Raw genomic sequence first — 23,268 nt, forward strand, 5'->3', positions numbered from 1 at the left:
GATCATATAAAAAGAATAAGAACGTTGAAACATTCATCAAGAGTGCCAACTTCATACAATCCTACATCACATTATAAAACAGTGTAATACTTATAGAAAATATTTATACTTTCTTGTTATTTAAATTTTACACAATGAAAATGATAAGTGATGCATTTATATTTACTTTGGAACTCTAATTAATTCTTGTTATATGTACTCTCTAAAACCCTATTTTATTTCTCTCTCTCTCTCTTTCGCGCTCTTTCTCTCTCTCTCTCTCTCTTTCGCGCTATCTCTCGCTCTCTCTCTCTCTCTCTCCCCCTCTCTTTTAAGAAAAACTTTTGTCTGTCACGAGCATTCAAGTATCTATAAACGTTCCTTTAATATAAAAAAAAAAAAAGATAAAGAGTTCATATTTTAATTAAGATTGAATATTAGGTACAGTATTACTTATTATTGAAACTAACTGAATCAGATCAAATACTTATTGTTTAATGGCCCCAATAGTAAATGAACTTAACGAATGTAATTTAGTAAGATACATATATGTTGCATATTAATTATGAAAAAAATATTTCATCAATTTTGATTCATACATTGTACATTTTATAAACTTCACCTTCCAGCTAATGTTACCCTTCAATAGTTTAAAAATGGTTGCCATTTTGTAACTTACAATATTAAGTGGAACGTAATAATAAGTGGAACAGTTTTACTTGGATATCTTTAAAATCATTGATTTTTAAGTGTTTAAATATACAATGAATTGAGCAAGAGTGGAGCATAAACAGATGCTAGTATTTTTGTGATTAATTTTCATTTACAAGATGCCACTTCACGGCCTGCAGTGGATCATATATACAGCATAATATTATAATATTACAGTAAAACGTCACTTTACTATGTTGCACTATAATGCCATTACAATGCAACAGCACGCAGATAAAAACACACATTCATCTAGGACATTTATTTTACCTCAAAAGCCTGCTACGACGATACTATTTAATGCAAAATCATTTTTCATCCTTTATTGTACTTAAAGTTCGCTTGTACTTGTCCTAAATACATTAAGTCATGCTGCTATCATAGCTCTGTGCATTTTGTTATTTCTTGATGGCCAAGTATTTATTATATGCACGTGAAACTGTATATCACATGTATTTTTGTATATATCCATTGTACTTCTTAATGCATGTATCAAATTATGTATCACACCTAAAATCTAATATCCTTTAGAATATGCACATATAAATCAATAAACAACATAAGCTGCCTTCATAAAGGAAAAAAAAAAGAAAAATGTAGGGAAAAAATTTAAAAACAATATTTCACTCTAAATAATAAATGATACTAAAGTCAGTAATAAATATATAAGAGAGCAACTCAGTAAAACATAAGTCTTAATTTCTGCAGGTGATGGAGAAACTCATTTATCAATTAATACTCTTGCAATTAAATAAAATAATATATTTCTTAGGACAAGATTTCATGAGTTATCAAATTAAAAGGATGTAATTTGAATTCTTTCGCGATCATAAGTTAATAATGAATCAAAAAGAATTCTGTGTGTAGAGTCTATATTATAACAAAATCATTTGACAATGTATAAGCAGAATTTTTCGCACATGACTCCGCATACATATCAATCTTCATTTTAGAACAGACTCATACGACCAAAACTGTAGAAAGAGTACGATTTCGCAAAGCACAGTACATCACAATTCTCCTATGTAAAAGTAAGAGTGTCATATAGTATACTGTGTTCATTGAGCCAGATGATGCAACTATCACATAGCACTATTAAATGCATTGTTGTCACATGTACGGTGCTGTTGCTGTTAATACAAAAAATTGTTTACTCTGTCTCTTAGCAACAAACTTCTCATTACAAAATTCTGCCATGTTCTTTCTATCCACTAATTATCGGCAGTTGATGTACGAACGTCATCTCTTACACAAATATCAGTCAATAATTTATTCTGAGAAGTAACCTCTTCTTATACATGAAATAGCATCGTTAAGCAGGCATTCACACTTTTTTCCACAACAGAAATTCGTTTCCTTTTAAAATCCTATAACAGACAAACAAACAGTCACCATGTTTTGGGCTTACCTCATTAACAAGAGTGTGATATTTTAAACTTGGCTTTAATAAATATGCAATGTGTATCCACTTTGATGGTGGCTGTACTAGTGGTAGTAGTAGTAGTAGTAGTAGTAGTAGTGGTGGTGGTGGTGGTTGTGAGAGTAGTTGCAGATATAATAATTTCTACATCATAGTGTTTGTCGTTTGATCTTGCACAAAATATTAGGCAAGAATTACAGTTTATTCAGTCCTGCATCTCCTCCGGCAATTCATGAGGATTGAGAATACCCGGTACTGCCATTTGCTGTCTCCTTTTTTCTTCCTGAGCCAATCGCAAAGCTGTTTCTCTTTCTTCCAAATAAAGATCAGAGTCATCTTCACCAGTATATTCCTAAAAAGAAAAGATACAAATTAACAAAAATTTTCTTTCACGTTATTATTAAAAATAACAAAAATACTATCGATTAATACTTACTCTTATCTCTACAAGAAAATCTCTCAAATGTTCTTTGAATGCTGGGATGTCTTGATCAAGATTAAACAAACCTTGTACAGTTATTTTAATCTGATTATCAGTCAAATGTTGAAAAGCAGTCCTGAGTAATCTTGCTACAAATTCTTGAACATACATTGTATTATCAGGCATAGGTCCAAGCGGTACCTGTATTCTTCCTAACTCAACTAATGTAAACATGTACGCCAAAATTGTAGCGTGCATTGTAAGGCCTATAGAATAACATTAATAAGTATATTATACAAAAATAAATATAACAGATAAATAATATATATATATATATATATTATATCTATACAATGTAAGACAGTAATGCAAAATAGTTTTACCTGCGGTATGCGATGTATCTGTAACTACACTAAATACATGTTGAAGAATATCTGTAAAATATGTCTGATAAAAGCTTTGTGCAGCTTGTTCATGCTGCTCAATATTTCTTAGAAGTTGAAATAAGATCTGCAATCCTGTATCAGCTACATTTCTCATTGTATGTTTGAATGCCCAAATAATAGAATCAAGCACAAGCTTGAATTGTGCTGGTGGAATTGATAAAAATGCGGGGAAACAATGATTATTCACTGCCTAAATGAAAAACAAAAAATTGATAAGAAGTATTTAGTCATAATATTACACAACATATGTATCATGATATTGTAATAATTATTATTATTTTTACCTGTAATAAAAGGAAGAAATTCGTCCTATGTTCAGGAAATTCTTCAAAATCTTTATTAATCATTTCTAAAGTGCATTCAAATACAGCATCAAATATTTTAGGTACTTCACTTGTGATATGAGCTTCCAGTTTATTTACTATAGTAGCCATAGCACTGAGTACTTCTGGTTCTCTAGCGCAATGAACATTTGTCTTTTGATAATCAAGTAATACTGCGTCTAATAATGGTGGTATGAAATTCTCTAGTACCTAAAATGTATGAGAATGAACACTTTTGTTAACACGTTCTTTAAATGCATTTTTGTGTTCTTCCTAAATTAAAAAGTATTAATCTATAAAAAATGATAATACTATACCATTTGTGGATCGATAGATTTGCTAACCCAATCTGATATTAATTTTAGTGTTTCTTTTTTTACTACTCTCATACTCTTAATTAGAGGTTGTTTCATTACTGTTTCTCCGTTTAAAGCTATTGCAGCACTTATATTCTCACTCATAACCTAAAACATTAATATTTGTTAAATCATTTCCTCTGAACTTGTTGCATTAACCATATATCACATTTTATATTATTACCTTATAAACATTCAACATATCGAGATATATTCTTCCTAACTGTATCACATATGGATGCCCTAGAGCTTTACAAGCTCTAACATTTGTTTTCAAAATACTAGCAAGTTGCTTAACTGCTTCAGGATCTTTTAAAACATCAACATTCTGAAATGAATCCATATAATATTATATAATGAACATATATATTAAATAATCTGTTTAGAATTAATGATTTTTAATCTTTAAATTTAAATTATGAAAATTAAACTCACTTTTGAAGCTTGACATATAATATCATCCCAAACTTGATTGGGCAAAAGCATATATTTTTCTATTAGTCGTTCCTGAACTAATGTATCTGTTTGAGCATTAATCATATAACCAACAGCTTCATAAAATGTATGCACCTATATAATGTAAATGAACATGAATGTAACGATTTCGAATATTTTTTTACATCACTAACAATTTTAATAAAATCCTTAAACTAAGACTTTACCTGCTGAGTCTGAAGATCACAAATAATGCTACTAATTGTTGAAAGGATTTCTTCAATAAACGGTAATGCTTCCCCGACCTGTGTTGTAACAAAATGTCGCCTGCATTTTAAAGCTATTTTTATGAATGTGTCACAGGCCATATCTTGTACTCCATCGTGTGTCTCTAAAATAATTATTAAAGAATATTAATACATGTTTATTTCCTCTATGTATATATAAATAGTTAATATAATAAATAATTAACAATGTATATATAGTTTAAACTTTTTAATACATTACTTACCATGCATAAATTCAAAGAGCTTATTGACAACAGTTTTCAAAAATTTCCAATGAGCTCTAAGAAATCGTGGATACTGTCCAACAACATACATAATATTACTGGCAATTATAGCTTTATTATCTTTACCCTTTTTTTGTTCACATAATCCAAGTAAGTCTTTAATTACTGTCACTAAAAATCTCTTCTCATCTTCCTCGTGCATTGCACCAGAAATACTACCTATTGCCCAGCATAGCTGATATCCAAAAAAAAGTATTATATAAGATTGATGAAATATTAACTATGACAAATATTACCCCTTTACAAAAATTAATTACCGTATTGAGATTTTTCCAAGACCATTCTGAACCGTTAACCTGGTTCTGGAGTTTTTCCGTCATAACACGGTCAGTATCCACACAGTCCAAATGAGTAAGATATACAAGAGTTTCTCTCATATTTTTGTACAAATTAATAGAATCAGTGTCTTTCATAAACTCTCGGACTACTTCACCATGTTCATTTTCAACTACCAAAACTTCTTCTGGTTTAGCCATTCTACTGATCATTATATATCTGACTTTAGTCAAAACTGTACAGTAAAAGACTCTCCTATGTGAAATTGCCATATTCTTGGACGCAAACAAAGGTGAAGGTGCCACAAATGGATGATCTTTATATAAATCAGCTAATAAACCATTCCAGTACTCTAGGCAAATTTTGAATATTTCAACTTCTTCTACTTCTGAGATTAATACAAGATAATGCAAGGCTTTTAATAATGTTTCATTTAACTGTTTCTTTTCTATCAATTGACCATGTTCCTTTAAAAAAGTACAAAGAAACATTGCCAAATTTTGTATAAAATTTTGCTCTTGGTTTTGCCCAACTGCATATGCTTCTCTTATATTAGTTTCAAGTGGAAGCATTTGTTCTAACTGCTGCATCGTATTAATGAATAATGCAACAAACATGTCATCATAACTTGTTACTGTAACAGCAGCAATTTCTGTGAGACAATTAAGTGTAATATTCCTAAATATTGGAACATTTAAAAACTGAAAAATAAAAAAATATATATATTTATATATATATATGTAATAACGTATAAGTAAAAGAACGTAAATACTAATAAATAAAAATTATGTACCTTAAATATTAATGTAGTTATCAATTTTGTTTCAAAAATATATCCAAGTGGTATCCAATTCAAAAACCTTAATAATGTTTCCAAAGTAACTGCTACTAATGGTACATTCTGTGAATTATCCATTACAAACTGACAAAGTTGAAAAATTTGTGAGAATTCACTACACATTGTATCCTTCAAATGTTTAGCTTTTGTTTGCGTCATTTGACCACTAGAAAAGTCAAATACTTCTTCTGAAAGAAGTTTCAGAATGGCCATGTTATTTTGACAAAGGCTTTCATTCGTTTTACTCGCTCCAACAATGTCACTAATAAAAGATTCCCAATTTTTTGGCCATTCTCGTTTCAATACCTATAATTCAATAATAAAACAGTTTATGATTTAAAATTGTTTAATTATATTAATAATAATAATTAATATTCATTATACTGCATTACCTGCACTAAGATCATATTCAATTTATTCAGATAAACTTTAGAAGCTTCCATTGTTTCTGGATCACTACTAGTTTTTATAATGAGGCCTACGATATATTTTTTTATTCCCTCGCATTGATTTCTTGGTAGTACTTTCCACCGTGTCTTAATTACTTGCTCCAAGATTTGCAAGGCATAATATTTTGTTTGCTGATTCTGTAGTAAAGGTGAAATAGAATAATAAATAAATAGCAAATGAAAACATAATCAATATTCTTCCTGATTTATCTCCCAAATATATTCTTTTGGCACAAAATGAGACTCGAAAAATAACAAACTCGTAAATTTTGAATAAATTGTTATGCCAATTATGAATTTTACCATCTCTTCTAAATTTAACATTATATGAATCATTGCTAAAATAAATATTTATACTTGTAATGTTATTAATGAAACACAAATTAATATAAGATGTTTTATAGGCAATTAATTCAGAAAAAAAGTAAATATGCTAATTAAACATTCTAACGATTTTAAATTCTAAACCACTATGTTCTTGAAATAAAGAATTCATCAATTTTTCAATAACAATAAATCCTAATTATATATTACTTTATGAGATATAAAATTTCAATGCATTGAACATTATTATATACATATAAAAATACTATACGCTACTATATCATAAATTACAATTTTTTATGAAATTTAAGTATTAAAAAATAACAATGCAATTTTGCTACTATTACATTCTACGCTTAATATTTGATAAATACTGAATTAGATTCTTTAATCTTGTTTCTCTGTAAATTATCTTCTATTATACTGTTCAATTGAATTATAGCTATACAATATATTTCTACAATACATATAGACATGAATTTTTAATAAATATCTGTCTATATTCTAAACTGTTACAAGCAATTTTGTAATTTTTTATATAAAATTTTAAACAGTAATGTTTAATAATATTAACTGCATTTTGCACGCTACTCTATAGGAATGATTTTATTCAAGTTAAATTCTACTTCCTTAATACGAATACTGTATTGCATATGAATATTATCAAGCATGTCATTCTTGCATACCATTACTATTGCAATTGTATTTGATACATATATTATCTGATGATCTACCTCACCATAAATATATATGCGCAGATATCTGTGTTTTAATATATCATAATCAAAATTACCTGAGAATATTCTAGAATGGTATCTACACGAGTCCATGCATTCGGATGCTCCTTAAGGGTGGTTAAAACCTCCTGTGCAACCCTTTGTTGCTCACCTATTCCAGTGTACATACATCCTACTATATTATCAAGAAGCGTTATATCCAACTTCTGGTTAAAGTCCAATAATTTGGATGCTTGTTCTGCCAAAGTTGCCATTCCGTAGTATAAATTTTCTTCCTTTCATACACTTAATCTAAACACAATAAATTTTTTTTTATATAATTACATATAACTCTGTGTACATAGAGCAAAAATAACATACATATATTAAAGTAAATTTATGAATAGATGTAAGCAGCAAATGATTTTCTCTGACTAATTGCTTTAACGATAATGATAAAAAATAAATTATCATTTTTATGATTTATAACGTATATTAAAATTACATTAGTAGTGATAATGTATTACAAAATTAAATGCAAAGAAGAAAATCATTCCCAACTTCTGCGAGGGAGGTCACCGCACTGCGACCGTCCAACCTAACCTACATTTGACAATCTTAAACAAATTTCGTCATTACTAAAAGGTATAAATAAACAATTTAATAGATATAATTGAGAATAAAAATAATAATATAATAGAAGAAAAAATATTATTAAAGAAAACAGTGAAAATATGCGGCATTTCGGTCGCCCGGGTCTGATTTCCCCGCTGCGTCGTTGTTCGTAGATCGAAGTCAAAAGTATCGTTTTAAACCTACATCAATGACTCTCATACGCAGATTCTCAAAAAAGGTATAAAACACACGTTCCACACTGATAATCACGACCTTTTCGTGCAAATCATAAGCACAAAAGGATTAACACACCGCTGCTGATTCCCGCGCGCGAATAATTTTGTTCTTCGTTTCACACACTCGCCGTTCCTCACCGCCTTTTTATCATCTCTTCTCTGTCCCACACAGCACCCCCTACTTCCGTGCACCCCTGCCCCCTCGCGCTCTTTCACTCACACTAGCTCTCTCGCTTCGTTCGTTCGCACGTCTTTCTCTCTCTATTTCTCTCTTTCTCTCAGCTCTCTCTCTCATTCTTTCTCGCTCATTCCTCATCCGTTTTTGCTACATTTGCGATGTTCGTCAACGAAGAAAGGTGGCATTCGTCGTTGAAGTTATTCAATCTTTCCCATTAAACCTTAAACTCATCGTACCTTTGTTTCATAGATTCCAAAAGGGACTACACTCCTTTTTTCACTCACTCATAGCGAGAAACAAGAAAAACGTCCACACTGCGTTGTCGCCGAAACCCAACCTCGAGATTTTCGAAAATAACAAGATGGCTGAAAAGTTTACGTGACCATTGCGGAGCAACGAAACACGTGATTGGATGCGTCGAATTTTCTCGACCAATCGCGTAACATATAAACAACGTTCTGAGGACATCTAATGACGTCACGTGACTTCATAAGATGTACGTTTATTCCACTTTATTCCGTTTTAATTTCAGAATATGTATATTCAATCATTCATACATTCTTATATTTTTATTATCGTTTTGTTTATTGTTAATTTTAAAAATTGAGAGAATTTTTACGCAATTCCTAGTAAAAATAATTTTCTTTTCTATTTTATATATTCATATGTTTTACTTTTCATTTGAAGATGATATTTTTAAATAATATAATTCTTTTTTTATTTGGCTTGCTTAAAGATTGTTCTATTTAATAGCAAATGTTTGTTTAACTGTTTAATGCTAAATATCTAAACTGCCGATCGAAAAGAGAGATTGTTGAATATCATTGAAGCGATTGCATAGAAGTTAAAGTGAAGTTCAACCAATTGTACGTTGGCTTGTATGAAGAATAGATTAGAAAGCTCCAATCATACTTAGTCTTTATAGTACAATTATTACGATTATATAACATTTAAATAAGACGCATATATGTAACTGCCAAAGAATTATTTTGACAAATAAAAGATATTGAAAAGTAATTATTCATCCTAGTAATTTTAAATGTTAAATTACACTTATTAAATGTTTTTATTTTTTTAAATAATAAACCAAATATAATATTATCTTTTACTATAAGAATCTAATCGTTATCATGTATTTTTCTGAATATCTTTATACGCATAAACTATTCAAAAGCACAGCTGCACTTATAGAGCTTTATGTTGACACATTTCTGATTCAAACTGAAGAAAAGTAATTTTATAAAAACATCGGTCTATAGAAGATTTAAAAGTTAAGTTAATTTGAAATTTTTCGATTTAGCATTTATTGGCAAGTATTACGTAGTATAAAAAGAAATATTGAAGTATGTTTGAAAAGGCCGTTCAGAATATAAATGAGGTTAATCATAAGTTAATTATCTGAAACTTTTGAATACAAGAATTATATATTTATTAGTTTAATACTATGGATGTTACAAATTTATACACACATAGAAAAGAAGATATTCAAGGCAAGGACATATATTGTAGTAATTATAAGTTTTATAAAAATAGTAAATAAATATGTAGCATATGTATAAAAATTTCTAATAAAAGATACTTTTTATTTAGATGAAAATAATGAAAAGGTTATTGCTCTTAAAAATAGTATACCATTGTTAAAAGAGATTTTTCATATACATAGAAAAGTTGGAGAGGGTACATTTAGTTCTGTTTACTTAGCTACTTTAAAATTATCTGATGGTTCTAAGAAATATGCATTGAAACATTTGGTACCTACTTGCCATATAGAAAAGATAGAACGTGAATTGCAATGTTTAAACCAAATTGGGTAAATACTAATGGAAATTAATTTAAACGATAAATAGCTATAAATATTACTTTGATATATATATATCTTTATATTAAAATCTTATGATTTTTTAGAGGTCAAGATCATGTTGTTGGTTTAGAATGTTGTTTAAGACATCAAGGATCTGTTGTATTTGTAATGCCATATATGAGGCACGATAAATTTTCTGTAAGTTTAATATTTTATCTTGTACATAATATTTATAGCAATGATACTTTTTAATGCAAATTTATTATGAAAAAGTAAGTTTGATTAATAATAAACACATGTTAATTAGGAATACATTCAAGATATGACAGTACAAGAAACAAGGGATTACATGAAAGCATTATTAGTTGCATTGCGCAGAGTACACAAATTTAATATAATACATAGAGATGTTAAACCAAGTAATTTTTTATATGATCGCTCTAATAAAAGGTGATTATACTAAAAGACAATAAATACTTATTAATCCATTGTTAAATAAAAATCTAAATAATAGTAAACATTTTTAGATATTTATTAGTTGATTTTGGATTAGCTCAAAAATATACACCACCAACATTAAATGATCAGAAAATTTTAAATAGTACAGTGCAGTCTGTAAAAAGAAAAAGATATGATGAAGTAAGTTTTTTTATAAAATAATCTACTTTCATATTAATTTCTATTACTTAATGTCGAATATCTCTCTCATATAAATTTTGGTATTTGTAGAATAGCAAAAATGTATCTTATGCTTCTGAAAAAATCTACATGAATGATCAATGTGTATGTTTTGGAAAACCTAAAACTTGTTCTTTATGTTTAAATAAACGATCCCAAGTTGCACCTCGAGCAGGCACTCCAGGCTTTAGAGCTCCTGAAGTACTTTTGAAATATTCTTTACAAACACCAGGTATAAATTACACAAACAATTTATATTTTAAAATAATGATTAATATATTATATACCAATTAATATATTAAAACCATTTATTGTATATAAATTTTAGCAATCGATATTTGGGCAAGTGGAATAATTATGTTATGTATCCTGAGTGGTACCCAGCCTTTTTTCCGGTCGCCTGATGATTGCACAGCCTTAGCAGAAATAATATCAATATTTGGTACACAGAAATTACAACATTGTGCACAAAAATTAGGTAAATTTCTAATATATATATGTATATATTTTCTTTACTTTGGTTTTTGTTTCAATTATTTTAAAAATTTAATTATTGTAAAATTAGTTTTCAATTGCTTTATGTTTTATTTATTTTATTTATTAACTTAGGAAAAAAACTTATTACTAGTGAAAATTTACCAGGAATTGATTTAATGACATTATGTCAAAAATTACAAAAAAGAAACAGAGATTTACCACATACCAGTAATTATAAAAACAAGGTATTTTTATTCTTTTGTTTTGTTTTATCCATGATTGTTAAAGAAAGCATTATATATTAGTTAAATTTAATGAAAAATATATTCTTCAATTTCTAGATATCATCATCATTTGAACAATATCCAAAAGAAGCATACCAACTATTAACAAGTCTTTTAGATGTAAATCATAAAATGCGAATTACGGCAGAACAAGCTTTAGATCATCCATTTTTTAAATTATCATTATAAATAGTTTTTATATCTTTTTAAAACAAAACAAAACAAAACAAAATATATGTACATATACATACTATGTGATAAATAAATAATTTTTATACACTTTACTAACTACTGAAATAAATATTATTTTCATCATATGTATAAGAGTTATACATTATTTTATATAATAATTTATGTGTTGACTAGTTTTAAAAGGTAAAATAAAATCAAATTTTGTAAAAATACAAAATATACTTCTTGTAGATTAATGATCTGATTTTGTTATTAAGTAACAATGCCATATAATACACAAATAAGCATGGAATCTATTTATATTTATTATTTGCAAAATCATATGCATAAATAATATAAGTTATGTAATGAAATGAAATAAGTACAATGCATATTATGTACATGTGTCAATATACATGCGTAAGAAATTCTAATGAATCACTGAATACATTATAAGGCACTTTCATTAAAATGATTGCTCCTGTTGTAATGAGAGTAAAATATTAAAATATTATGGTGCTGTAGGGAGAATGAGTTTCCAATCAGCAGCAGTTCCTAAGGCTTTTGATGCTAGGTCTTTAATTTTTTTATCTTTCACAGTATCGCTCTTTACTAAAGCCATTAAAATTTCTATTATATCTGTTTCAACCAACTTTGCAGCAACATCTTTTGAGCTTTTAATCATATTTGATATAATAATTAAACCTCGATATTGTATTTCAGATTTGGGATTAGCAAGCAAAAAGCGTAGTACTTCTAGCCAATTTTTTACATCAAAAATTTTCTCTATAGTTTTGGTGCTTACTGATGTTAACATTGCTAAGGCTCCAGATGCAGCTAAACTTGTATCTTCATCTTCATCTTCACAAAGAATCACAAGATATTTCACTCTGTCGTTTTCTTCTTCGAAATATTTGATTGTATCTTCGCACATTATTAAATTGTTTATTACTTGTGTAGCTGCACGTCTTAACATATCATGATCTTCATACATATACGTTTCAATCTTTGTAAAAGCACCTTCTTTCAGAAGACGTTGTCTAACGGTATCACTAACACCAGCTAAATTACATAACGCCATTAATGCTTCAAAGTTTTCTAACGCCGAACATTCTGGATCTAAAAGTTTTAGAAATGGTCTTATAACTTCCATGATTCTTTGTCCAGGAAATGCTACTTCTGGATTTATTGTAATGCCTAAACGAGCTAATGCTTGAGCAGCTTGTTTTTTTCCTTTGTCTGTTCCATTTAAAGCCAAAGGTAGAAGAACTTTTGCACCTCCTTGTTGTACAACAATTCCTCTTACTTCTTGTTGACTACATATTGCATTAAAAACACGTGCTATTAATTCTTTACTATTTTGACTCTCTGTTTTAGCAAGACAGACTAAAGCACTGGTTACACCTGCTTTAGCTAAAGTATTTAATCTTTTATTTAAAAAATCTGGATCGTCAAATTCATGTTCTTCTGGTATATGGTGTTTAGCAAATTTAGCCAATTCTACCATTTCAGGTATAATCTCTTGTTTGTCATAAGCATTACATAAGTTAACTAAAGTTGTAACTACTCCATATAATACAGACTGATCTTCAGTTTTGGCAAGTTCTATCATAGCCTGAATGGCATCACGATCTTCTATTAATTTTTCTTTAACTTCAGCATCAAATGTCAAATAAGAAAGTCCTTCTACGGCCCATTTTCTCATATCTTTTTGTTTTTTAGGATTAATCAAAAATCTTCTACAAGCTTCTGCTAATTTTTTTGTCGCTCCATCAGCAAATGGTTTAATGGTTGCATCCGTACCACCTGAACTGCCTAATTTGCATAAACCAACTAAAGCTCGCACACGAATTGAATCATCCTTTGATTGGTACAGTTTTTTAAGTATATTTACACCTTGAGATATTATAGCTGTAGCTTTATCTTTTTTAGATGCTGCAGCTATGATACATTCACATGCAACTTTTTGTTGCAATGGATCTTCTGTACCTGCCATTACAAGAATCATTTCCATAATACCTTCTTTAGCAACAACTGAATTTCCCACGTCTACAGGTCCAAGTAATAATGTTGTTATTGCAACAACAACACGTACCTGTGAATATATAAAACATTTTAATTATAAATCATTTATCAATAGAAAAATTATAAAATCAAACCATTACCTTTGATTCTATATCTGGTGTAAGCAATTTTGCTTTTATGTATTCATCAATAGCATTTCTAAACCTTTCTTTAGCAGCATCATAATACATATTTTCATAAATTCTTGCCAAACAAACGCTTGTTATAGTACGCGTAGATGAAGTTATGTCCATTGCAGACTCATACTTGTATTCTTCTAACTCACTAGCCACTTCCATCAACCTTTGCAGACCTTGGATTTCTACTAAACGTTCTGCCCAATTTAAGGTAGTGTAATGTATATTACGCATTATAATTTCTATGATTGCATCCCTAGCTTGACCAGTAATTGTTCTATTTGTTGTACTATATACTAAACAAGATAAGATGGTATCAATTTCTTTCTTATATTGTTCACATAAATCTTTATTAGGTTTAGTTTCTGGTTTATTGTCCATTCCACTATAACTGTTTAATATGATCTGAAATTTTAAACATATACTTATATGTATATATTCACATGTATATATATATTTATGTTATAAAAATGTATACAAAATTTATTTTTAATTGTACCTGCATACAATATTGAGCTGCATTAACTCTTTCTGTATTTTTACTATTGATCATTTCTAAGATCCATGGTATACCTAGAATATTTAAAATTTGTTCAGTTCTAGTGATATTTTCTTTACATAATTCAGCAACAATACGAATAGCAGTTGTAACTATTTCCTCATTCTTTTCTAGCTTTAATAATCTCATTATTTTAGATGCTATTCCTTCGTTAAACATTATATCCGCACCAGCTCTTTCACGAGATAGTACTAAGAGATTATTTATTGCCGTTTCTCGTTTTTCTTTATCGTGTTGTGGATCAAAAGTTATATCAATCATTTGAGATACCTAGATACATATACACATATTTAAGAAATACACAATATATGTATACATATTGATAAAAATTTGAATAGTTATATGTATGTACAACAAAATGAATAAGAAAAACAAGTAATAATACATACCCTTGAGCTGATACGAGAATTCTGTTTATGTCGATCCTGTACAATTTCATGTAGACGTGCAATGATAGGTTGAATCGCTTTATTACCAGGATCCACAGAAATGATATACCGAGCATCTCTATATGCTTCTTCAAATCTTTCCAAAGCTTCTAAAGCTTGGCATCTGCGAAACAAAGCTTTTGGTTCTTTGGGGCAAATTTTTAATGCCTCATTGCAATCATTAATCGCTTTGTTATAATCTTTTTGTTTCAAATACGTTGCTGCGCGGTTTTTATAAAAAACAGCTTTCTCAACACTTTCTTCTTTTGTAAGGTTGAGAGCATTCGTGTAACAACTCAATGCTTCAGACCAATTGCCTTTATTAAATTCTTCATTACCTTTTTCCTTCCACTCTTGCGGTGTTAAAGTTGACTTTGTCATCTTAATATATATATGTATCAAATGTTATTATATATTTTATAATCTATACAACAATATATGTAAAAAATAATTAAATTAAATAAATTCTTACTTTCACGTTTATTAGTTGAGAAAATTTACTTATTTATGCGATCACAATGAAGTAACACGTCTAATTGTATAAGTTTTTAAATTTCTTAGATAAAACTATCACTTTAGCAGTGATCACTTATAAACTTGCACAGTTCGCGTCAGAAGGTTTTCTATCACTATTACTATTCTTGCATTATATTAAATGCAAATTAGAAGTATCTAGACGTTACTAGATAGTCGACAATTTATTTTTGACTTCGTTGGCTCATACTGAACGGAAACGTAGTTTTTAAAAATAGACAAGAATTCTTGTTGATAAGGACGTATTTTTTTTTATTCTGTTTTAATTTCTATATAGAAAAATGTAAGGTTATTTTTTTTTCTAAACCAGTTTAGATGCAACTAGTATTTAAAAAATAATAATTTTGACACAAGAATTTTTTTATTCACAATTAGAAAGAAATATGTGATTTAAAAAGTGATTATTTAATTAACCTAAACAAATTTGAGCAGGAATAAAAAAGATACATCATAATTGTAATTATATTATTCTATTTCATAAGTATTGTGAGATTTGTATTCCACTCTATTTTTTTTTTAAATATTAATTACTATTTGTTACTTTTATAATAATTAATTAAATACCCCTTTAACACGTTGACAGAAATATCCTTTGGCAATATGTCGGTATTTTGTTATTGATTCTGACTTATATGAAGATTAGAACTTTGACGCACTTTGGTAAGACAATTACAGTTTAATACAAAATATTTGCTAATAAACTTCTATTACTAATTATAAATATTGTTCATTATAGTTCCATGAACATCTTTCAATTAATTCCAGCAGTATTATTTTTGATATTGTGTAAAAAGTACAAAGAAATCTAATTAAAAATGATGTCAGTTATGCCAAAGGATTCAGAAGGTAAAGATGGAGAGGGTAGGGCTTTGATAAAAGTTGTTGAACGTCCAACATTTATATTAAAAACTAGAGAAGGTGAAAGCAGAGCTGTATCACCAAGTCAGCGTAATGGTAACAAGTAAGAACTATAAACTTCTCAGATTTAACCTCTTTTGACTCAAACTTCATATTATAGTAGAGCTTTACTGTACTTATATACATATATATTATTATTATACATTAATATAATTTATATATATATTAATATTTTAGAAAAGAAGCAGATTCAACTTCAACAATGCCATTGAAAACTCCAGATAGTAAGTGTTCTTATTATAATTAAATAAAAACTTAATATAGTTAAAACATCAAATACTTATGTTAGTATAAATATAACGAAGTAATAGTTCAATATTTATATTTTGTTTTTAGTAACACGCACAGTTATTCCTACATGTATTGAGATGACAAACTGTGCTAAATTTATGGATGAAAATATGCAGCTTAGCGAAAGTGCATTAGAGTTTTTATGTGACCAACAAGACTTCTTAGTAGTAGGATGTTTAGGTAAACAAGGTGTCGGAAAGTCTACGATAATGTCCCTTCTTACATCAAATTATAAGTTAGTTTTGTTCTAAATAGATATGGTTCTCTTTTAAGTAACTATAAATATAATAAATATTTTAATTATGAATTCAGGACTGATGTTTTTGGTGTTCAAGATTTGTCTCATCACGAGAGCAGTACAAATTGTACTAGCGGAATAGATTTTTTTGTAACTAAGAATAGAGTGATATACTTAGACACACAACCTATTCTATCAGTTTCTGTAGTTGACTACAATTCGTCATTTGAACAAAAAAAGAGTGCAACTGATTTTGTAAATAATGATGCTAATTCAGAATTGCAATCGTTACAATTTACAGCCTTTTTGTTTTCAGTGTGTCATGTAATCATATTTGTACAAGATTGGTTTGTTGATCCTAATCTACTGAGGTATTTATGATAATATACATTTATAATATATTATTTGTGTATAGCATATTTTATTAATGAAAAGATTATATATCTTTCGTAAATATAAAGAAATCTTTCTTTTACAATAGGTTTCTTCAAACAGCAGAAATGTTAAAACCATCATCTACAACTACTATGGATCAGGATTATGTTGAATATTATCCACATACATTGTTTTTACATAACAAAGCAGATCCACAAGATTTTATGCCAAGTACTGTTCAAAAAATGAAGGTATCTTTTATTAGTACAATGTATTGTATTATTTGAAGAATTGTATGAAACAATCTATCACTTTCTTACTTTTTTTTTAGGATTTTTATAATAAAGTATTTTCTAGTTCTAGGCTACAAACTCATAGTGGTTTAGATATGAGTTCTGATTCAGTTGAAAGTGGTTTGAACTTATTTTTTATACCATTAATTGCAGCAGAAGGTATATTATCAATTAAAAAGTTTAATCTACATATTTATTTTTGATCTATTATATCATATATTGTTATTGCAGATGAATCCAATGTGCAAGAAAATGAAAAAAAACTGATTGAACAATTAAGAATGAAAATACACGGGGTATCAAGGCATCCAATGACACCGTCTACTTTAACGGAAAAAACTTGGTAAATACATTTATAGAAATATTATAAATAGTATAATATATAATAATTAATTTTTCATAGGTATCACTATGTTTCAAAAGTTATGGAAGCAATTAAAAAAAGCCATCTATCATCAGAATATGGAAGGTTAATGCCTTAAAAAATGTGATAATATAATTAAACTACAGAAGATTTATAATAAAATATAATAATAGGAATAAGTTTTTATTTTTCACTATTAATATTTTAATTTGTACTACACAGATAAATGATCTATTTTAAATTATATTGAAAATAAATTAAAGAATTGAAGGTACTTTTAATGTGCCATTATACACTTTTTACTTTTATTAAAAATAACATTTCCTATTTTTTTTATATATATATATGTTTCTTAATATAGGTTGTGGTGAAACTTTATATATGATCGATTGAATAATTTTTGTATTGTATCTTATGAATAGTCTTCTTGTTCGCTGTCAGTTTGTTGCATTGATGTCATTTGTGCAACTGCTTGTAATTGTTGCCATTGTTGTTGTTCAGCAACAGCTTGTTCTTCTCTTGCTTTTGCAAAAAGTTCTTGTTGTTGTCTCAACAATTCCTCTTCTGGAATTCCTAGATTCTCCAATCTTGTACTCTGACGTCTTCTTTTGGCTGCTACTGCTTTACAATCTCTTAAAACAGCTTCCGCTTCTGCACTGTAATCCCCGAAACCAAGTTTTTCAAGTGCTTGCAAAATGTGCTCTGCATTTATTGTCTTTTTTTGTTGTTGATTACATATTTCATTGGCTTCAGAAGATAACAAATGTATGAATTCTGTACAACAATTTAAGATTAATTCCCGTGACTCGTTAGCAACGCGTACGTGCGGTAGGATTTCCTTGATCATCTTATTAATGGATGCACGAGGAAGTGTTAACTCGTCATCCTCAGTCGGGGACATCGCAGCCGAGGCCATTTGAAAATCTATAACATTATATAATTAATGTGTTAATAATAAACAGTTGTTATTTATATCGTTCACAATAACAATATTTACTTTATTATTTTATTGGATTCAAATATATGTGAAGGATAATTTTTATATGTAAGGGATAAGTTATCGAATAAAATTAATATAAAATAAAATTAAATAGGTCTTAATCTTATCAAAGATTTAAAAAAAAATCTTTGCCCCCTTAACGCATATTTTATCAGATAAGATTTTCTCAGACGCTTGGATTAGATTTAGCTCAGTAAAGTATATAAATGCTACTGGTTAATACAACAACATACATATAATAGCATATTATTTTGATATCTATTAGTTTATTGTTCATTTCATTAATAAAAAATGTTATTGCAAACTTCGTCATTCTTTTTACAATGTATGGTGATCTTTTTTGTTTTTAATATTAATACATCATGGGCATCAAATACAAATAAATTTGTTGGTAATGTGAAAAACATTACAGTATATGTTTTAAAAGATGACAAATATTTAAATTCTAATGATATATATAAATCATTAAAATTAAATATATCCTGGTTACCACCAAATGAAAATAAACAACCTTCCTCATACAGGTAGACACGTGATATTGGCATCAATCATAGTTAATTTTCTAATACAATTATTTATAAGTTTTATATTATAACAGTGTGATAGTAACAAGTATATCAAGTGAAAAATCAAATCTTACAATTTGTCCAGAAGGAACACTGTATTATAGAACACAAAATAACAGTCAACTTAATGTTTTACTACCACAAAATGAGTTATCAATTGATGTACCAGAGATGTATATTCATCCAAGCTGCTCATATAAGATAGAAGTTTATGCTAATCCAAGAACAAAGCCAACGGGAACGGCACAAGGGGTAAGTAGACTTGTAATTAATCTATAAACAGAATATAGATCTTCTAAATATTATGATTTTAATGAATTGAGACTATCTATATTTTAGGTAATTTATAAAGTTCCAGAATGTATAGGTCATAAATGCATTTGCGTAAATAAAACATTTGTATTACCAACTCCTCGTGTAAATGCGACTATTAACAAATGTTATGTCTTAATTAAATGGAACGTAGAAACTAATAATACCTATGTACATTCTTATAAAATTAGGTATGATATAGTACATACATTTAGAAAGTAAAATATCTTTTAATTGATATATTGTCTTTAATATTGCAACATGGTATTGTTCATATTTCAGTATAGGAATACCTCTTTTAATGTCAAAAGCAGGTTTTCTTGTATATAATATCACACAAATAGGTATTACCAAAGCAAAAGTTAATACTTTTTTATGGAATTTACATGATGGTTATCGCTGTAATAAGTTACAGCATAGTTACAAAGTATTTGTGACTGGAATAGATAATCATGGTTGCTTTGGTAGTGATGGAACATTCATTCTTGATATAATGGATCAGAATTCATCAAAGCAAAGCTATACTATTGTATGTATTTATAGAAAATTTGTGAAATGAATATTTAATTATTAATTATTTGATAATTTTTGTAGGAATTTATATCTATTGCAGTAGTCTGTATGATATTTACATTGCTTAGTTTGATTATTGTTTCTAAAATAAAGGAAGGAAAATTCATTTTGAGGGAAGAATACACATCACGGTAATATTAGTTATTTATAGAGGGAAATATAAATTAAAAAAAATATTTATTATATTTAAAAATCACTTATAGAAAGATATATATATTTTTTCAATTTTAGAATGCAATCAATAGATTCTATTTCTAAATGTAAATCAAATTGGGTGAATTCTATTCTTCGGAAACATAACGTTCTATACACCGAATGCAATACCGAGGTAAGAAAATAATATATATGTATATGTCTATGTGGATAATTCTATAAATAATGAATTTTATAAACAATATTTTGTAAAGATTATGTTGCATAAACAGGAAGCAAATGAATTTGAAATTCCATATAGTTCTTTAAAACTAACTTCTGAATTGGGTAAAGGTCAATTTAGTAAAGTTTATCTTGGATACATAAATAATAATGCAGTACCAGTAGCAGTTAAGATATCACGATTATCAAATGAATTAAATAGATTGGATGTATACCAAGAGTTTGTGGAGGAGATTGAAATAATGAAAAAGGCAGGAAAACATCCACATTTAGTTAATCTTATGGGTTATTCCATTACGCCAGATAAATCTATATGTATAATTTTAGAATATATGAAAGGTGGTAATCTATTGGCATATTTGCACTCAATAAAAGATAAAAAAGCTGAATCTGGAATGACTATAAATAATTTTAATAAATATGAATTTTTACTTAATTCTTCGGAAAGTATGTAATATTTTATTTCTATATTCTTGTTTTTATTTAAAGAATTTTATATTTACGAAATATGTTGTTGATTTAATTGTTTTAATTATTACTTCAGCATTATATACAACAATAAATACACTATCTATATCTTCAACATATTCGAAAGATGAGAAATTGAAATTGACTAATTTAAGATATATTTATTTAGAGTGTTCTAAAAAAGAAGAAAATACAATAAACATACAAAGTGAAGTTGAAAGAAATCAATTTATAGAATTTGCTCTTGATATTGCGAAAGGAATGGAGCATTTAGAATCTAAGGGTATCGTTCATAGAGATCTTGCTGCAAGGAATATTTTACTTACTTCAGATTTACATTTAAAGGTAATACATTATGAAATTTATCTTTGTTAATAGAACTAATAAAATTCTAAATGTTTTTATAATTTTAGATATGTGATTTTGGACTTTCTCGAAATGGAATTTATACTATAAATGATACATCAAATAAAATACGTCAACTTCCAGTACGTTGGATGTCCCCGGAAACTTTACAAGACCGTATATTTTCTTCTAAAAGCGATGTCTGGTCATTTGGTATAGTACTATGGGAAATTGGTACTCTTGGAGCTTTTCCATATTCGGATATACCAGATAACAAATTACTAGAACATATAATTATTGAAAAACAATCCTTAGGTCAGCCAAAGAATATACCTTGTGATATTTATAAAATAATGCAATATTGTTGGGCATTTCAACCAGAGAATAGACCTACTTTTGCACAACTTCTATTAAATCTACAAGTTTTATTAGAATTATTTCCTTTGCAAAATGGAAAAAGTAATCCTTGTTATACGTTGTTGTCTTATTCTTAAGATAAGTAATAGGGACAACACCAAATGACAACTATTAATATTTGAAATCTAAATAATAATTGTATCCATGTCTTGATATTAAACAATAAGTATTTAAATAAAATCAAATTTATAATACCCTTATGTTAATAAACTTTATAATTATAATTAGTACACATACGGATTTAAATAGAGGTAAGAATATCAAATGATCAATGGTTAAGGTGGGCAATTTACTTATCTGATCACTTCTTTTTTCCTATACAATATTTGCAAGCTTACAATCTGTTTCACTCCTCCAAATAATTTTCTGCTGTTGTAAAAACGACTGTAAAAATACAATTGTAGTGTTTTTTACGCTATACTTCAATCAAAGAATGCAGAAGTACATAGAAGCTCACAAGTCTCCTTTTTTATCTAACCAGATTCATCTTAATTATTACCGGGACCACCAGTAGGCGATAGTAGGTATTTAACGCGATGACGGTACAATACTATCAAAGAATACTGTATTCTTTGGTAGTATATATAGTATAGTTACATATATTGTTTAATAGAATTTTAAATAATCATATTTAATTTTTAGTGTATAAACATGTGTGTGCCTTCAGAAATGCATTTATACATATATTTTAAAAAGTCATTATTAGAAGCTCAAGTAAAAGGAAATCAAAACGAGTTAGATGATACATTCAACGACAATCACCTGTAACAAAAAGAAAACTATATTAATCATACAATCAAGTGATACAATGGCCTGACATATAAATCGTCAAATTCGCAGATGCACTTTTCAATTGAATTCTATATCTATTTTGATCAAATCTCTATTAATCGTTGCAATGAAATTAAATTCTTTGATAGTATTGTACCGTCATCGCGTTAAGTACCTACTATCGCCTACTGGTGGTCCCGGTAATAACTAAGATGAATCTGGTTAGATAAAAAAGGAGACTTGTGAGCTTCTATGTACTCCTGCATTCTTTGCCTTAACAAAACCGAAAGAATATGTATTATCTTACTTGCTACTATCGATATATATCGATAATTTCTAATAAGAATCTTATTTCGTTGCTAACAATTTAATGTGTGTTTACTTCAGGTGGTCGTGTCTAAACGTATAGTATATGGACATGTATAGAGATTGACGTTTAATGCGTGATGAAATGTGTTGTAGGAAATTAATAATAATAATAAATTAGTTTAACAAGTATTAGCTTTTCGGTTGCATTGTGGATTAATAATTTGTT

The 23,268-nt window shown here is 28.1% G+C and overlaps 6 protein-coding genes across 9 annotated transcripts; 3 read left to right on the forward strand and 3 right to left on the reverse strand.

Moving 5' to 3' along the window:
* Positions 1 to 1,550: 1,550 nt before the first annotated feature.
* Positions 1,551 to 8,619, reverse strand: LOC106784782 (exportin-1). Of its 2 annotated transcripts, XM_014744651.1 has the most exons (15): positions 8,531 to 8,619; positions 7,343 to 7,577; positions 6,169 to 6,363; positions 5,732 to 6,082; positions 4,920 to 5,639; positions 4,603 to 4,837; positions 4,319 to 4,482; positions 4,092 to 4,226; positions 3,841 to 3,984; positions 3,618 to 3,764; positions 3,262 to 3,510; positions 2,915 to 3,167; positions 2,547 to 2,797; positions 2,309 to 2,462; positions 1,551 to 2,057 (listed from the first exon to the last, which is right to left on the reverse strand). In XM_014744651.1, the coding sequence occupies exons 2-14, from the start codon at positions 7,538 to 7,540 to the stop codon at positions 2,316 to 2,318; spliced, it is 3,189 nt and encodes a 1,062-aa protein (XP_014600137.1). In that variant the 5' UTR covers positions 7,541 to 7,577; positions 8,531 to 8,619; the 3' UTR covers positions 1,551 to 2,057; positions 2,309 to 2,315. The 2 variants fall into 2 exon arrangements, with proteins under 2 accessions (XP_014600137.1, XP_014600136.1); XM_014744650.1 differs by lacking the exon at positions 8,531 to 8,619 and adding an exon at positions 8,085 to 8,282 and having other exon boundaries at positions 1,551 to 2,462.
* Positions 8,620 to 9,469: 850 nt separating this feature from the next.
* Positions 9,470 to 11,996, forward strand: LOC106784784 (cell division cycle 7-related protein kinase-like). 2 transcript variants are annotated; one of them, XM_014744653.1, is made up of 9 exons: positions 9,470 to 9,784; positions 9,885 to 10,104; positions 10,200 to 10,293; positions 10,403 to 10,545; positions 10,623 to 10,734; positions 10,825 to 11,005; positions 11,102 to 11,251; positions 11,383 to 11,495; positions 11,592 to 11,996. In XM_014744653.1, exons 1-9 carry the CDS (start codon positions 9,739 to 9,741, stop codon positions 11,721 to 11,723), a joined length of 1,191 nt encoding a protein of 396 aa, XP_014600139.1. In that variant the 5' UTR covers positions 9,470 to 9,738; the 3' UTR covers positions 11,724 to 11,996. The 2 variants fall into 2 exon arrangements, with proteins under 2 accessions (XP_014600139.1, XP_014600140.1); XM_014744654.1 differs by lacking the exon at positions 11,383 to 11,495 and having other exon boundaries at positions 11,592 to 11,748.
* Positions 11,997 to 12,010: 14 nt separating this feature from the next.
* Positions 12,011 to 15,457, reverse strand: LOC106784783 (protein unc-45 homolog B). The gene is made up of 5 exons (XM_014744652.1): positions 15,366 to 15,457; positions 14,855 to 15,274; positions 14,406 to 14,735; positions 13,871 to 14,311; positions 12,011 to 13,800 (listed from the first exon to the last, which is right to left on the reverse strand). The coding sequence occupies exons 2-5, from the start codon at positions 15,272 to 15,274 to the stop codon at positions 12,217 to 12,219; spliced, it is 2,775 nt and encodes a 924-aa protein (XP_014600138.1). The 5' UTR covers positions 15,366 to 15,457; the 3' UTR covers positions 12,011 to 12,216.
* A 70-nt stretch (positions 15,458 to 15,527) lies between these two features.
* Positions 15,528 to 18,180, forward strand: LOC106784785 (protein SMG9). Its single transcript, XM_014744655.1, has 10 exons — positions 15,528 to 15,883; positions 16,011 to 16,087; positions 16,164 to 16,388; positions 16,523 to 16,569; positions 16,682 to 16,871; positions 16,949 to 17,245; positions 17,356 to 17,500; positions 17,581 to 17,701; positions 17,774 to 17,885; positions 17,946 to 18,180. The coding sequence occupies exons 3-10, from the start codon at positions 16,243 to 16,245 to the stop codon at positions 18,022 to 18,024; spliced, it is 1,137 nt and encodes a 378-aa protein (XP_014600141.1). The 5' UTR covers positions 15,528 to 15,883; positions 16,011 to 16,087; positions 16,164 to 16,242; the 3' UTR covers positions 18,025 to 18,180.
* Positions 18,181 to 18,193: 13 nt separating this feature from the next.
* On the reverse strand, positions 18,194 to 22,459 carry LOC106784786 (protein Dr1). Of its 2 annotated transcripts, none has more exons than XM_014744658.1 (2): positions 22,301 to 22,459; positions 18,194 to 18,830 (listed from the first exon to the last, which is right to left on the reverse strand). In XM_014744658.1, exon 2 carries the CDS (start codon positions 18,820 to 18,822, stop codon positions 18,319 to 18,321), a length of 504 nt encoding a protein of 167 aa, XP_014600144.1. In that variant the 5' UTR covers positions 18,823 to 18,830; positions 22,301 to 22,459; the 3' UTR covers positions 18,194 to 18,318. The 2 variants fall into 2 exon arrangements, with proteins under 2 accessions (XP_014600144.1, XP_014600143.1); XM_014744657.1 differs by lacking the exon at positions 22,301 to 22,459 and adding an exon at positions 19,639 to 19,726.
* LOC106784748 (platelet-derived growth factor receptor alpha-like) lies at positions 18,973 to 22,247 on the forward strand. Its single transcript, XM_014744601.1, is given in 8 exon segments — positions 18,973 to 19,430; positions 19,505 to 19,736; positions 19,812 to 19,975; positions 20,025 to 20,334; positions 20,560 to 20,701; positions 20,703 to 21,178; positions 21,222 to 21,545; positions 21,614 to 22,247. Coding segments are annotated over 8 exon segments (2,271 nt in total). The 5' UTR covers positions 18,973 to 19,233; the 3' UTR covers positions 22,040 to 22,247.
* Positions 22,460 to 23,268: the final 809 nt, after the last annotated feature.

The sequence above is a fragment of the Polistes canadensis genome, unplaced genomic scaffold (assembly GCF_001313835.1).
Source record: "Polistes canadensis isolate GaletaPanama2010 unplaced genomic scaffold, ASM131383v1 scaffold_40, whole genome shotgun sequence".
In the NCBI taxonomy this organism is placed as follows: Eukaryota; Metazoa; Arthropoda; class Insecta; order Hymenoptera; family Vespidae; genus Polistes; species Polistes canadensis.

What these genes read in the sequence shown, in the direction of transcription:
- LOC106784782 (XM_014744651.1), bottom strand. Translation starts at nt 7,540, where the DNA reads ATGGCAACTTTGGCAGAACAAGCATCCAAATTATTGGACTTTAACCAG. An exon ending in GCTCTTTGAATTTATGCATG is followed by an intron (nt 4,483 to 4,602) that starts GTAAGTAATGTA and finishes TAATTATTTTAG; the next exon opens with AGACACACGATGGAGTACAA. An exon ending in ATTTTCTTGTAGAGATAAGA is followed by an intron (nt 2,463 to 2,546) that starts GTAAGTATTAAT and finishes TTTTCTTTTTAG; the next exon opens with GAATATACTGGTGAAGATGA.
- LOC106784784 (XM_014744653.1), top strand. Translation starts at nt 9,739, where the DNA reads ATGGATGTTACAAATTTATACACACATAGAAAAGAAGATATTCAAG. An exon ending in ATATTCTTTACAAACACCAG is followed by an intron (nt 11,006 to 11,101) that starts GTATAAATTACA and finishes TATAAATTTTAG; the next exon opens with CAATCGATATTTGGGCAAGT. An exon ending in CCAGTAATTATAAAAACAAG is followed by an intron (nt 11,496 to 11,591) that starts GTATTTTTATTC and finishes TTCAATTTCTAG; the next exon opens with ATATCATCATCATTTGAACA.
- LOC106784783 (XM_014744652.1), bottom strand. Translation starts at nt 15,274, where the DNA reads ATGACAAAGTCAACTTTAACACCGCAAGAGTGGAAGGAAAAAGGTAAT. An exon ending in ATTCTCGTATCAGCTCAAGG is followed by an intron (nt 14,736 to 14,854) that starts GTATGTATTATT and finishes ATATGTATCTAG; the next exon opens with GTATCTCAAATGATTGATAT. An exon ending in CAGCTCAATATTGTATGCAG is followed by an intron (nt 14,312 to 14,405) that starts GTACAATTAAAA and finishes TTAAAATTTCAG; the next exon opens with ATCATATTAAACAGTTATAG.
- LOC106784785 (XM_014744655.1), top strand. Translation starts at nt 16,243, where the DNA reads ATGATGTCAGTTATGCCAAAGGATTCAGAAGGTAAAGATGGAGAGGGT. An exon ending in GTTGATCCTAATCTACTGAG is followed by an intron (nt 17,246 to 17,355) that starts GTATTTATGATA and finishes CTTTTACAATAG; the next exon opens with GTTTCTTCAAACAGCAGAAA. An exon ending in GTACTGTTCAAAAAATGAAG is followed by an intron (nt 17,501 to 17,580) that starts GTATCTTTTATT and finishes CTTTTTTTTTAG; the next exon opens with GATTTTTATAATAAAGTATT.
- LOC106784786 (XM_014744658.1), bottom strand. Translation starts at nt 18,822, where the DNA reads ATGGCCTCGGCTGCGATGTCCCCGACTGAGGATGACGAGTTAACACTT.